We start from the raw sequence: 13,929 nt of genomic DNA on the forward strand, positions 1-13,929 counted from the left end.
CAAATTTTGGACCAAAAATTTTGGGTCAAATTTTTTTTTCAAATTTTGGACGACAGTTTAGTATTGAGTGTTTGTCAAATTTTGGACCAAAATATTTTTGTCAAAGATTTTTTCAAATTTTGGACGACATGGTATGGTATGACGTTTTTGTCAAATTTTGGACCAAAATTTTTGGGTCAAATTTTTTTTCCAAATTGTGGACGCACAATATAGTATTGAGTGTTTGTCAAATTTTGGACCAAAATTTGTGGTCAATTTTTTTTTTAAATTTTGGTCGACATAGTTTAAGTTTGATTTTGAAAAAAATCGAAAAAGTTTTCCAGCCCTTTTTGCTCTGGGGCTCCACCTGCAGAAATGTTATGGTACGGCAACCAGTAGTTCTACATAGATGTCATTCATGAAGTAGATATTTGTAATTGTGTTGATTTGTAAAATGGAAATGCTGGTCCTCACTTTGTCAGTGCTTTTGCACGGTCCTCAGTATGTAGCAAGTACAAGAATGTGTGTGTGTATGTGTGTGTGAACCTTGTGGCCTTTTCTCACTAGAATTGTCTGTTTTTTTTACCTCCTTTTCATATCATCCCTGGTTTTATATCAGCGCTTACACTTCTTCTACTACTATTGTGATTATTATGATTATTCTAATTATTACTGCGAGCGATGTCATGCGTTGCCTTTTTAGCGCGAACAGTAGCGACACTTTGCCGTCTTCCTCCGTAGCGTCGTAGCTAGCGACAGTATTTAGCGCGTTAGCTGCTGTAGAGCTATATTTTTGGGGCGGGCTATAATTTATCGTGGGTGACTGTGTTGCTGTTACTTTTTTATTTTTCTTTAAAGAACGAAGGAATAATAATCATCTTTGAGAGCAGCTGTGTGTGTTTTTGTGTTTTATCTCAGTCGCCCCGATGGATTTAAACGAAATATTCCACAGAATTATACTGGAATTACTGAAAATTAAAAAAAAGCACTTTTCTCAAAAAATACACAAATTTCTTTTTTAATAACAATGAAGAATAGGAAATGTGCTTCCTCGCAATAATCTGAAGAAAAACTGCTAAACCTTTGGCGTGGACTGAGAGAATGAACTATACCGTCATGCAAATAAATAATCAAGGAGCTGTTTTAACACACGTGTCTCCGTTTGTGATTTAAATACTTTTTAAAACCTTAACTATGTGTGTTTTTATTTAATAACCTCACTGTCAGGATGTCACCGTATGCTATGCTAACATGCTATGTTGTGATAAGAATCATTTATCGCAGTCAATTCCCAATGACTGTGGTGAATTTGAGTAAAATTATATACAGTATACTGTGTTCCATTTACGTCAGAACTTTGGAAGTCGCAAACACAAACTGACAAAATCTCGGGGCTAGCCTTTGTTTGTGAGCCTTACCAGCCGCTAACGCAACTTATTTAACGTGAAACAAATGCGACAAAAGAGCCATCTACAGTAAAAGCGGCCATCTTGGAATCCCATGTCAGGGTTTTTTTTTTTTGAGTTTGAAAATCCGAGTTCTGACAACAAATGGAACGCACCATTCTTGTTTCCCACTTGATCTTTGTACCCAAAAAATATGAATCCAACCTGTGACGCACACACAATCTTAATTTATGACCAATATCTATAGGTTACGTGTGTTTTAGAGCAATAATATCATGACTTTAATCAGGATAATTGTGATATTTTTTAATTTTCTGCATGTTTGTAGGACAGCCAACACAGCGATAAGATTCACCTCTTTTATTTTATTAACCCACTGTGTTGAGCAGGTGAGTGAAACCAAATATAAATTCTAAAATTGAAGTTTCAACATGAGGTAAAAAAACACTGGGATTAGAAGAAACCAGATGTGGATTTTTATATATAAGCGCTAATTACAGTATTTTGTTGGTCTTTGGTGGACTGAACTGGACTGTTATTTCAGTCAGTATTTTATTATACATTACATTATTATAGAAATAGTCTTGTTTTTTGTTCAAGTTAAAGTGCAAAGAAACATTTTTCTTTTCATACTGCTGTTTTTAAAAATCCCACAATCATAGTTTACATAAAAATATACATTTGCAGTTCATTTATATATATATATATATATATGTATATATTAAATCTATAAAGTGTGTTCCTTTTTTACAGAAGAGTATGTAAAAAAAAAAAAAAATTAAAAGAAAAAATGATTAGATTAAGTCTGAATTCTGACATTTTCCTCAGATTACTGACTTTAATCTCAGAATTCATGCTGTTTTATGTTTCTGTCTTTCAAAAAAAACAAATGTTCTTTGCTTCGTATAATACTCTTCCGTGATTTTTCAACAATAAAAAATGAGTTCAAAACAAAAATAGAGTTCGGTTAAAAACGTTAAAAAAAACCGTCCATTTGTTTTCTGAGTTCTTCTTCTTCCTGTTGTACTTCCTGTTTGTGTTTATATTAAAAAACCGCGGGCCAACATTGACGGCCCCCTCAGCCAATCACAGCACAGCATAGTTGTAGGCCTCCCCATATCCCGCCTCCCTCAGGTATCTCTCGATGTTGATTGGCTCGGGCACGATGAGCACTGTCCTCCCATAGGCTGATTTCTCCCCCGCCTCGAGCTTCCTCATCAGCTCCGCCATGGTGAGACGCTGCTGCGGACTCCAGTGACAGCAGGAGCGGATGATGCCGTGCCTGCCCCCCAACGAACGTACCCGGTAAAAACACGGTTAAAAGACGTGCCACACCCACTGAAATGTACATATATGTCATCTACACACATTTAAGACGGTTTTTTACAACATTAAATGTCGTTTACAGTGGTTGAATAAGCGATAATAAACCGACACGTCAGGCAGGTTGTTACGCTCAGACAGGTTAGCTTGAAGGGTACCGGAAAATATCGCCGCCATTTTGTCTCCGGTGTTAAAGCAGAAAAAACAACGTAAACAAGGAGAAAAGTGGGTTTTTTGGGTTAAAACATGGCGCTTATTTGTTAAAAATACACATATTAAACGATTTTAGTGAGTCACAGATATATTCAAGGTTTTTAAATGGTTAATAACATGTTTACACACAGCGCTGGTCCATAAAGTCACCAGTTATTGACCGTTGTGTTTGGCTGTCAACACAACATCTACATAGGGCTGAGTTACTCAATTTATAAATAATATTAATCGATTACTTAGTTAACTGTCAACGATTTGTCAACTGTCAACTCTTTTTAAAGAATTCCAGGCAATTTCTGTAATTTTTCAGCTTCTTAAATGCGAATATTTTCTTACAATCTCATGATTATCGCTATTTTATTCGTTGCTGACTGTTATTTACTGCACTGACGATTATTAATCAAGCGGTTTTATTATTTTATTATGTTTAAATGTTAAGTTAAATGTTTTACCTTGTATATATGTAAAGATTAAAAAATGTGAATTCCAATTGTGTTTCCTTGGATCGCGATTTGATGAAAAATTGTTTCATAATTCACAAATCATTTTTTCGATTCCAAATTCATTAAGAACATAGAGCTGCTGATGTGACGGTCTACTCATGATGATATACGTTTTGTATTATATGTATTTACATTTATTTAAGATGAACTTGCACAAGTATCCTGGTGTAACCTGAAACGTTTGCATATGTTTTATATTTTTCTTATTTTGTTGCTTTTTCTATATGTTTTTCTACATTTTGTGTTCTACCTGTGAACCTTTTGTTGTTGTAACACTGAATTTCCCCCGTGTGGGATTAATAAAGTCTAGAGCTGCAACGTACAATTATTTTCATAATTGATTCATCCGTTGATTATTTTCTTGATTAATTGAGTGCTTGTTTGGTCCAAAAATGTCAGAAAATGTTAATCGGTGTTTTCAATTGTCTTGTTTTGTCCACAAACTGAAATAATTCCATTTTAGGAGCAAAGTAAACCAGAAACAATGATCTGTTTTTCTTCTTACAGAGTGTTGGAGCATGTCGGCGGTCGTTTGAGATTCCTTCCTCTTTGCAGATGTTGCAGAAGTTCAGTTGCCATCAGCTCGGCAAACGGTGGCTCGCCTGGTAACGACGGTGATCATTTAATAACACTTAAATGTTATAATAATGTTATTATGTGTAAGCACATGTAAGTTTGAGTACACTCACCCAGTGAGATCATTTCATAGAGGAGGATTCCAAAGGACCAGCTGGTTAAAAAAAATAGAGATAGTGTTGTTAAAAAAACATTTAATGTCTGTACTGGGTCAAGAAATTGTAATTTACAAGATAACTATAGTTGGACGTACTTGTCAGCACTAAAAATATAATCTGGGAGATTAGAGTATTTTCCGGACTATAAGTCGCGCTTTTTTTTTTTAGTAGTTTGGCCATGCGACCTATATTTAGTAGTGACTTATATATCAAAAATATTCGCTATGTCATCTATGACCACAAGAGGTCACCGTCCACATTATCGTTGTTTTTATGATGTTACAGTATCTGGACACTCACACGTCACTGCTCTTGGTCATGGCTCTCCCTGCCAACACTTCAGGCGCCTGCCACTTCCTCATCTCCATGACGTCCACCTCGCTCGGTGAAGCGACCCCCGCTGTCCTTCGGTAAACGGAGCCCAGACCCCACAGCTTCGCCGTCAGGTCTCCGCCGACCAGGACGCTGCGAGCGCCGACGTTGCCGTGAACGTAGCCTTTGTTGTGCAGGTAATCCTACGGCGTGAAAAAGAGGACGACAGCGCAGTTTATGCGCGTGTTCATATGAGGTCCTGAAACAGCCCTGAATTTTACGGATTTTAAATGATAATGCTCACCAAAAAAAGTCTATGTCAGCTTGAGTCTGTAATGTCTTAAAAGTGTATTTCCTTCCTTATTTCACCTTAAAACATACTTTTCCAACAGGGAAACGGGAAGTTTGCCCTCTACACAAAAGCTCATAGAAAAAAATCAGTGATTTTAACATCACAGCACACAGGAGTTCACAGGAGTTGTTGATCCACTGCTGCCTTCATCACTAAGTTACAGTGTCTTATTTTGTCATTTCGGTGTTAGAAAATCTTCATTTATATTTAATTAATTGACACAAAGGGACCACACGAGGCAGCAGAGGACCAGCAGCTCCTGCGTCCCTGCGAGCTGAAATCACTGATTTTCTCTATGAGGTTTGGTGTGGTGAGTTTTTCTTGTTTTCTGTTTAAAAAGTCTGTACAACATGATTCTTAACATATCGTAGACTTAAGATTTAAGTCTTTTGTTAAGTGGCTGTAATCTGTGTTTCCTTCTATAGTTTCTGTGTCTCGGCCTCACCACTTTAACCTGAGAAATGTGAAAATAACGATGCAGTAAAAGAGACTATTTTGTGAGAGAAACTGACCAGAGCAGAGGCCACTTGTCCTGCCATGGTGAAGATCCTCTTCTCTGTCATGTCACATGACGACTCTGGACCCGTGTTGTCCTTTAGTAGAAGAAGAAAAATCTTTTAGTTCCAGAACATGTGTTTAATGAGACAGGTTGACGAGTATGGACACTCACTGTCCAACACTGCCCCACAGAGGCACAAAGCTGTAATTACTCTCATGTCAGTAATGGTTGGTAACAAATACCTGTCTACATCTCCACAGGAAGCCCAGCAGGTCTCTGTGACGCTGCTCCTCCATCACGATCGTCAGCGGCGGCTGCGCTGAAACCACGCCCAGCAGCGCCGGCAGGAAGGGGTGTGGCCCCAGAGCAGAGACGAAGGAGGCAAAGTTCAGGAAGTGCTGCTTCTCACCGCTGTTCGCCGTTTCTGCGGGAGGAAAAATAAAAAAAAGGTCAGAATTTCTCCCTTTATTAAAGTTTACTCGTATTAAAGACTTTGACGCAAAAGTGGTTTGTAAAAACGTACGGTCACAGGGCAAAGAAACCAGGAAATAATCACATTTAAGTGTTAGCTGGTGCCGATCGGTGCGTGTTTACCTTTGAGGACTCTGAGGACCACGTCCCTGTTGTCCATGCGTCCTCTGTACAGAGCGACCGCGTCGCTAGCTTTGATGTAGAAGGACAGCGGCAGAGCCGTCACCTGGCTGAAGGCTCCGTGCTGCCTCTCTGTGGTCACCTGCGGTGGTGCGCTCATGTTTGGCTTCATGTTCTGCTGCGCTGGGTGAACGGACATCGGCAGCACTTCATGTTCCAGCGGGTTCAGCCCAGGGGGCGCTGTTGGGATAAATATGGGACAAGAGTATAATAAAACAAATAAATAAATGTAAAAAAAATTTATGGAAATCTCCGAAATGTCTATATCGCGATATTTAAGTCATGATATAATATTAGCATGTTTAAGTCACAATACGATATCACACTACGATATTATCACAATATTTAAGTCACAATACAATATAATCGCGATATTTAAGTCAAGACACGATATTATCATGATATTTAAGTTACGAAGCGATATTATCACGATATTTAGGTCACGATATGACATTTAATTCATGATACAATATTATCACGATGTTTAAGTCACAATGCGATATTGTCTCGATATTTAAGTCATGTTATATTATCACAATATTTTAGTCACAACATTTTTTTTTAATATTTAAATCGCAATACGATATCACAATATTTGAGTAACAATATAATATTTTCACGATATTTAAGTCGCAATGCGATATTGTCTCGATATTTAGGTCATGATGCGATATTTAAGTCACAATAAGATATCACGATATTTCGGTCAGGATACAATATTATCACGATATTTAAGTCACAATACGATATTGTCATGATACGATATTGTCACGATATTTAAGTCACATTAAGATATCACGATATTTAGGTCATGATACAATATTGTCTCGATATTTAAGTCACAATACGATATTGTCTCGATATTTAGGTCACGATACGATATTAGCACGATATTTAAGTCACATTAAGATATCACGATATTTAAGTCACAATACGAAATTGTCTTGGTATTTACGTCATGATACAATAGACGTGTACTGTCCCATCACTAGCATCAAGCTAATCTGTAAAATCAAGTTAGAACGCGGTTGTGTGCTGTGTTACCGTCGATGCCCTGTAGGTGGGGTCTGTGGTTGCGTCTCTGTGTGTCTCTGTGCCATGAAACACGATGATGCTGCTGCTGCTGCTGCTGCTGCTGCTGCTGATGATGATGATGATGATGATGACGATGCTGCTGCTGATGATGGGGGTGATGGTTGCTATGGTGATGGTGGTTGCTCTGCTGAGGGGCTGTGGTGTGTGAGCGCCTGCGTTCAGGACAGTACTGTCGCAGAAACAGGAAGAGCAAAGTGACGAGCGTGAAGAAGAGAAGCAGCGTGGGGACGATGATCACCGCCTGCAGGTGAGTCCGTGTTACTGCAACACACACACAAAGAGAGAGGGAGAGTGTGAGTTAGAGTTTCACTTCCTGTCACTGTGACACATTTACGGCCCAACCCTAACCTGACTGACTGATGACATCATCGTCTGTCGTCTTTTCAAAGTAAAGGACACGCTCGACTGACTGACATTCATTTACTGCTGAGTCATGTTTGTATGACAACACTGAAACATCAAAGTGTTGGCTTTTTTTAAACTTCCAGATTAACGCAAATACTTTTTTTGCGCACGAGAATAATCTGATGATGCCCAATTGAAATAATCCGAGTGTGTACACTGAATTAATCTGATGACACAAACTCACATAATCGGATTGAGAACTGAATTAGTGAACAAAAATAGTACCTGCCCAATCAATCTGATTTAAACTCTCTCAGTAGTTTTCATCCTGCAGGGTAATCTGAATAATCTGATATATACATATATTTATGTGTATACTGTATGTATATACATATATATACGTATACGTATATGTATGTTTATATATATATCAAAATTAACTGTACTAGATGCATACTAATGATCTGTTAAAACCTGTTTAAAACCACTGAATTAATCTGAATGCTTTAACAAAAAGGGACTGAAGTAATCTGATTATATGCTAACAGAATCGGATACACTCAAATAATATAGTTGCACCAATTGAAGTAATCTGAATATATTCCCCAAGAGTAATCTGATTGTCCCCACTGTGAAGTATATTTTAGTGTATTTACAGTGTATTTTAGAGTGTATTTACAGTGTATTTTAGTGTATTTACAGTGTATTTTAGAGTGTATTTACAGTGTATTTGAGTGTATTTACAGTGTATTTTAGAGTGTATTTACAGTGTATTTTAGAGTATATTTACAGTGATATACTGTGAAAAATTTATTTGATTTATATCATGATATATATGATGTAAAAGAAAAAAAACATTATGATAGGAGCTATCCCTTTAAGCCTTCGCTGACTTTTAACACAATGCTCGGGGCAGACACACACACTCACAGACACACACACACACACACCCTTGTCTAACATGACGACAATGCAGTGTAAAGACTGCAAAGCCCTTGATTGTGACACCTGTTCAGGTGTGGTGACACACACACACACAGCATCGATCATTTTTTTGTCATTTCCTTGAAACACACACACACACACACACACACACACACACACACACACCCTCCCTTCTTTGTCTCTGTCTGAGCAAATATTTGCCTATATTTCAATATGAATGCTAATTTTCTTGTTCTGTGACTCAAGGCTGAAGTGGCTGAACGACGCTGGGAAAACATTAAGTTCCACAATTATGTCAAGTTATTCTTAAAGTACAGCGACACACTTCTTCTTCTTCTTCTTTTGAATCTAATCATAGTGTAATCAGATTACAATGACGGTATCGGAGGGTCAGAATAATCTGATTATGCAAACACACGCTGCACGTGACATGATGTGGATTGTGTCACAACATCACTCACTGTAACTGCTGTTTGTTTATTCATAACTGATAAAAACCATAAAAGCTGACAAGTATGTTTTTCTCCCTCGTACCAAGGCCAGTATCTGTATTTAAATCATACATAAATATAGAGTTCAGATCCAGCTGCAGATGGACCGGTAACGCTTGAATAATCAGCATGCTGTCAATTTTGTTGTTTCATGTATTTAATATTCAGTTTATACCTTATTTTTATGATAATTACTGTATCTAAGTTCACTGCAGTGCAAGAGCTGGTTACAAAATAAGAAATCCAGCTAAATGTATGAAACAAAACAACTTGTTAAAGTTTTATGTGATACATATATATGTACATTTGTTATTTGGTCTCTTTTGTGGTGAAGTTAACGTGATAGTTTTCATTTGCATGTTGTAGATGTAGAAGTAAATGTGGTCGCAGCTTATTCAGTCGACTGTTATTGAGTTATTAGTTATATCAGAGGCTCTTTATTTTCTAATTTTGCTCTTCCCTTGATTTATTTCTAACATAAATATTCACATTTAAGGAGCTGAAAAATCATAAGGCTTGTTTAAATTATTTAAAGGAACCCTCTCAAAGTAGTTGACAATGATTTTAGTCATGGATTAATAATCAATGAATCTTTGCGGTCCTATTTAACGCCAAGATATTGTTGTGTTTGAGGAGTTAAAGGTGCAGTCGTCAGTCCAGAGACGTAGATTCAGATTTTATGTGTCTTCGACCAGGGAATTTAAGTCTAACCCAAACTAAAACATGAAAACAAGACAATTCAGCGTTTCGGAGAAAGTGTAGAACATTTGCAGCTGAAAAGGGGAAATGAAGTGTGTGAAACCCTCTGAACGAGGGGATGAGGAAGGGTGAAAGTGTAGGAGACGAGGATTAGGGACTGAGAGTGGTGTCCTTACTACAGAGGTTGTCGTCGGGTGAACACGGATCATCGTCCTCCTCCGTGGAGTTGGATGACATTCTGTAGAGAAGATCAGAGTTACTATGAGCGAGAGGAAGAGATCAGGATTACCTCTGCTCAGCAACACACACACACACACACACTATCACATGCACACACACATTATCACACCTCTACTATTAGCTCCGTGTTTGCTTTAATCTGCACTTTTATATTTTACTTCATAACCACTGAGCTTTTTTAAAAAAAATATTTATTTCATGATGTGGGCGTGGCTTTGTCTCTAAGTCTGTCCTCGTGTCTGCAGCTTCCTGTCCACACTTTATCTGAAGGTCCAGTAATCACTGACCTCTGACCTCCAATAATATGATCATAACACCTTTATAGTGAGTCGTGACCTGTTTGGCTTTCCGTAGAACGTGAGATTGACTTTTTCAGAAAGTGAACACTTTTTCATGAAGAGAGGACTTTTTCAGAGAGTGACATTTTCATAAAGCGAGGACTTTTTCAGTAAACGAGGACTTTTTCACAAAGTCGGGACACTTTCAGAAAGCGAGGACATTTTCAGAAAACGAGGACTTTTTCAGAAAGCGAGGACATTTTCAGAAAGCGTAGACTTTTTCAGAAAACGAGGACATTTTCAGAAAGCGAAGACTTTTTCAGAAAACGAGGACATTTTCAGAAAGCGAGGACATTTTCAGAAAGCGAGGACTTTTTCACAAAGTCAGGACTTTTTCAGAAAACGAGGACTTTTTCACAACGCAAAGACTTTTTCAGAAAGCGAGTAAGGTCACATGACTGATGAATAAGGTCACATGACTGATGCTACAAACCCGTATCTCAAGCTCTAGTTTTTGCTCTGGCACCAGTTGGATTTTGAGGAAGTATTTGCTTCAAAATGAGGACGAGGAGTTGTTGTCATGGTTACGTGTCAGTGGAGACGTTCCTGTGCTGTGCTACACGATCATAACATAGTTTACGCACCGTGGTTTTTCTTTTGTTTCCTTTGCTAAATGTTAACGTTAATGTTTCCAGGAGTTTTGAGTCTTTTTAACTTGACTCTACAGTTGGACTTTGTCGGCTTTGATTCTTGTGTCGTACGTCACGCTCCTGACCCTTCAGTGACGACACTCTCTGACCAATCAGTGACCGGCAGTCTGATGACATCACATGTTTAGTATCGGCTCAGCTGAACCACGTCGGAGCAGGAACTTGTTGTGGTACGACTGTATAATGGAAAAGCAGGTTTTAATCCCTCATGTATTCCAATGGTTTTACTTGTACTCTCAATTTCAATTAATAAGAGCCAAGTAATTACTCATCTGTTTACACCTAAACACCCACAGGAAGTGTTAGTAAAGCTGTCAGCAGAGCTTAAGGCAAAGTGAATAATATGACACATGATCAAATAATCCCAATCATATCATCTATCATCCTACCTTGTTCTACCCGGGGATTAGAAGTTTTATGACGAAACTCAGATTAACGTTAACGGCGTTCTAGTGTGAAGTGAGCATTTCTGTGTGTACAGTAAAAACACACCCTAACCAGTTCCTCAGAAGTGAGTTTCTGCCTCATTAGGACCAGGTTTTGGTCTCCATGAGGACTCCTGGTCCTGACAAGGTCAGTGTTTATGACAGGTGCTCAGGAGACAACACATACAAGAACACACACTTACACATGTGTGTATGTCACTGAACCAGTTTAACTGCGTGCATTGTTTTTTCACACTCATGAACCTGCAGCTCTGCCGCATCAACACAACAAAAGACACACACACAGAACAGACACAGTTATGCTGTTAAAAACACACACACAGTTTTTAAAAACACAGACACACACAGCTGTGAAAAACACACAGACACACGCACAGAGAGTGAGAACAGACACACACTCCGAGTTATGCAGTTAAAAACACACGTTCACACAGTTTTTAAAAACACACAGAGTGAGAACAGACACACTCGTGCGTATTCAGGTACAAACTAAACACACACAGACATTAAATGTTTTACGATGTCACAAAAAATAACACATTTGTTTAGTAAAACCTCACATTGGACAGCTAACATATGAAAGATTGTGATATTGTGAATTTTACCCTTTACCTTTTTTTAAATTACATTTTTTTTAACGTCTCACCTGGACCTGGAGCGTTCAGGGTCAGGGGTCAGAGGTCAGGGGTCAAGCTCGTCTCCAGATCACGCCTCGTTCCTGCGGCGATCATCGCCAACATGTGACTTTACCAAAGACCAAAGTTATGTCCGACCGCTCCGTTCTCGTGTTTTCCATGTTTTCCTACAGTGATTTCCATAAACAGACGCCCACTAAACACACACACACACACACACACACTACACACACACTTAACACACACACTAAACACACGCTCTCTGTCCGTCTGTCCTGCTGACAGTAGAATCTGCGTCTGTTTTCTTTTCACCATCAGCTCACTCTGTTCTCTCTCTCTATCTCGTCCATCTGCTCTTGCAGGTTGGCCACGCCCACTAACACCTCTCACCTGCTCACACACACACACACACATACACACAGGTGCAGGTGCAGGTGTGTGTGTTCCACTTCCTGTCTTGATGAAGATTCCTGCGTTTGATCTAAAGATTGGACCATACCACTTTGTTTTTTGTGACCGATACTGACACCGATATCACAAACTCCAGTATCTACCGATATTAGTCAGATCCAGTCATTTTTTACCATATATGAGCGTGTGAGTCATTCACCGACTGTGTAACAACAGCCCAAACATGACTCAGCTAAAATGAATTGTGTTCACATTTTTATAAGTGTGCGTATAGTGAAGCATGTGATATATAGGATTATTGGACTGTATCGGATTCTGTGTACGATATCAGATCAGTGATTTTGACCGATGCTGATTCTCATCCTTACTTTGATCCTGGAACATTTATCTATTTGTTTCTCTTAAATTGCTGATTTGTGAACGACTTTAAAACTTTTTTAAAGCTAAACTTAAACTTCGTCTTCTCCTTCTTCTAATAATTTCTGACAGGCTTTAAACTGAGAGGTGTAATGCTGCCCTCTACAGGTCAGAGTTCTTATCACAGTGTGAAGTTCTTCTGATCATTCTGGTTCATATGTTTGTTCTTTTGGTCCTTGTTCTTTTGGTTCTTCTGATTCTTGTTCTTTTGGTTCTTGTACTTGTTCTGGTCCTGAGGTCACAGTGTTCTACAGGAACATCTTCTTCTTCTTCTTCTTCCACATATTCCTGGACAGTCGATGTCTTACCTGGTCCAGTGATGGACGGTGATTTGTTCAAACACCTCATTTCTCTTTTAATATCAAACAGGTGACGAGTGTTTGGTGCAGAATGTTTTTCAGTGAAAATTCACAGGGAGTAAAGGCGTGTGTGTGTGTGGTGTGTGTGTGTGTGTAACCCCAGCTGGAGCTAGTTTAAACCATGTCAGCGTGTGTGTGTGTGTGTGTCCAGCACAGTCGGTCCTGGTAACGTTAAGACCGACGGTGAGTGCCCAGGTTTATTTTTGGGTCAGTGACGGTTGTGTCAATGGCCGCAGATGCGTCAGAAAGGAAGGCTCTGAGATACAAGCAAACCCTGGTCAGTGTCCGTCTGTTGTTCTGTCCTCCGTCTGTCCCTTTGTGTCCATCTGTCCTCCGTCTGTCCCTCTGTGTCCATCTGTCTGTCCACCTGTCTCCGTCAGATCAGTGTGTGTGTGCGCTTTCCTGTTGTCGCGTGAAGCACCTGTAGTGGCAGTGCAAACTGCATGTGCATGAATGAAGCTGTGTGTGTGTGTGTGTGTGTGTGTGTGTGTGTGTGTGTGTGTGTGTGTGTGTGTGTGTGTGTGTGTGTGTGTGTGTGTGTGTGTGTGTGTGTGTGTGTGTGTGTGTGTGTGTGTGAGAAAACCATTTAGCAGCTGTATAACAACAGGCTCACACACACACACACATGGTCACACAACAGGTGTTTTAGATCCTATGCACACACACACACTCTCAGCCACCTGTTTCCTCTCCTCTCTGCACTTCCTCTTTTATGTTCTCCATGGTTTGAGCGTGTGTGTTGACGTCGACACGTGTGTGTGTGTTTACATGTGTGTAACGTGTGTGTGTGTTTGTGTGTGTGTGTTTACACGTGTGCAGTAGTGAACAGAGCTCTGTAGAGTCACGCAGTGACACATACAGACGTGGTGAATAAAAATATACGCGA

At 39.2% G+C, this 13,929-nt stretch overlaps 2 protein-coding genes across 3 annotated transcripts in view; one reads left to right on the top strand and one right to left on the bottom strand.

Moving 5' to 3' along the window:
• Positions 1–2,471: 2,471 nt before the first annotated feature.
• LOC310935692 (tyrosine-protein kinase STYK1-like) lies at positions 2,472–9,784 on the bottom strand (the record flags this gene model as incomplete). Its single annotated transcript, XM_083899626.1, has 9 exons — positions 2,472–2,667; positions 3,930–4,026; positions 4,114–4,154; positions 4,459–4,673; positions 5,335–5,415; positions 5,564–5,745; positions 5,916–6,152; positions 7,017–7,328; positions 9,724–9,784. The coding sequence occupies 9 exons, from the start codon at positions 9,782–9,784 to the stop codon at positions 2,472–2,474; spliced, it is 1,422 nt and encodes a 473-aa protein (XP_083755752.1).
• Positions 9,785–13,239: 3,455 nt separating this feature from the next.
• The window catches only part of LOC310936036 (chloride channel protein-like), a 28,542-nt gene continuing 27,852 nt past the window's right edge, over positions 13,240–13,929 (top strand). For both annotated transcript variants that reach the window (XM_083900058.1, XM_083900059.1), the window contains exon 1: positions 13,240–13,320. In XM_083900058.1, the coding sequence (XP_083756184.1) occupies positions 13,270–13,320 (51 nt within the window). In that variant the 5' untranslated portion in view covers positions 13,240–13,269. The remainder of the gene's footprint in view (positions 13,321–13,929) is intronic.

This window comes from Microchirus variegatus (assembly GCF_963457635.1).
Source record: "Microchirus variegatus genome assembly, chromosome: 13".
Taxonomy (NCBI): Eukaryota; Metazoa; Chordata; class Actinopteri; order Pleuronectiformes; family Soleidae; genus Microchirus; species Microchirus variegatus.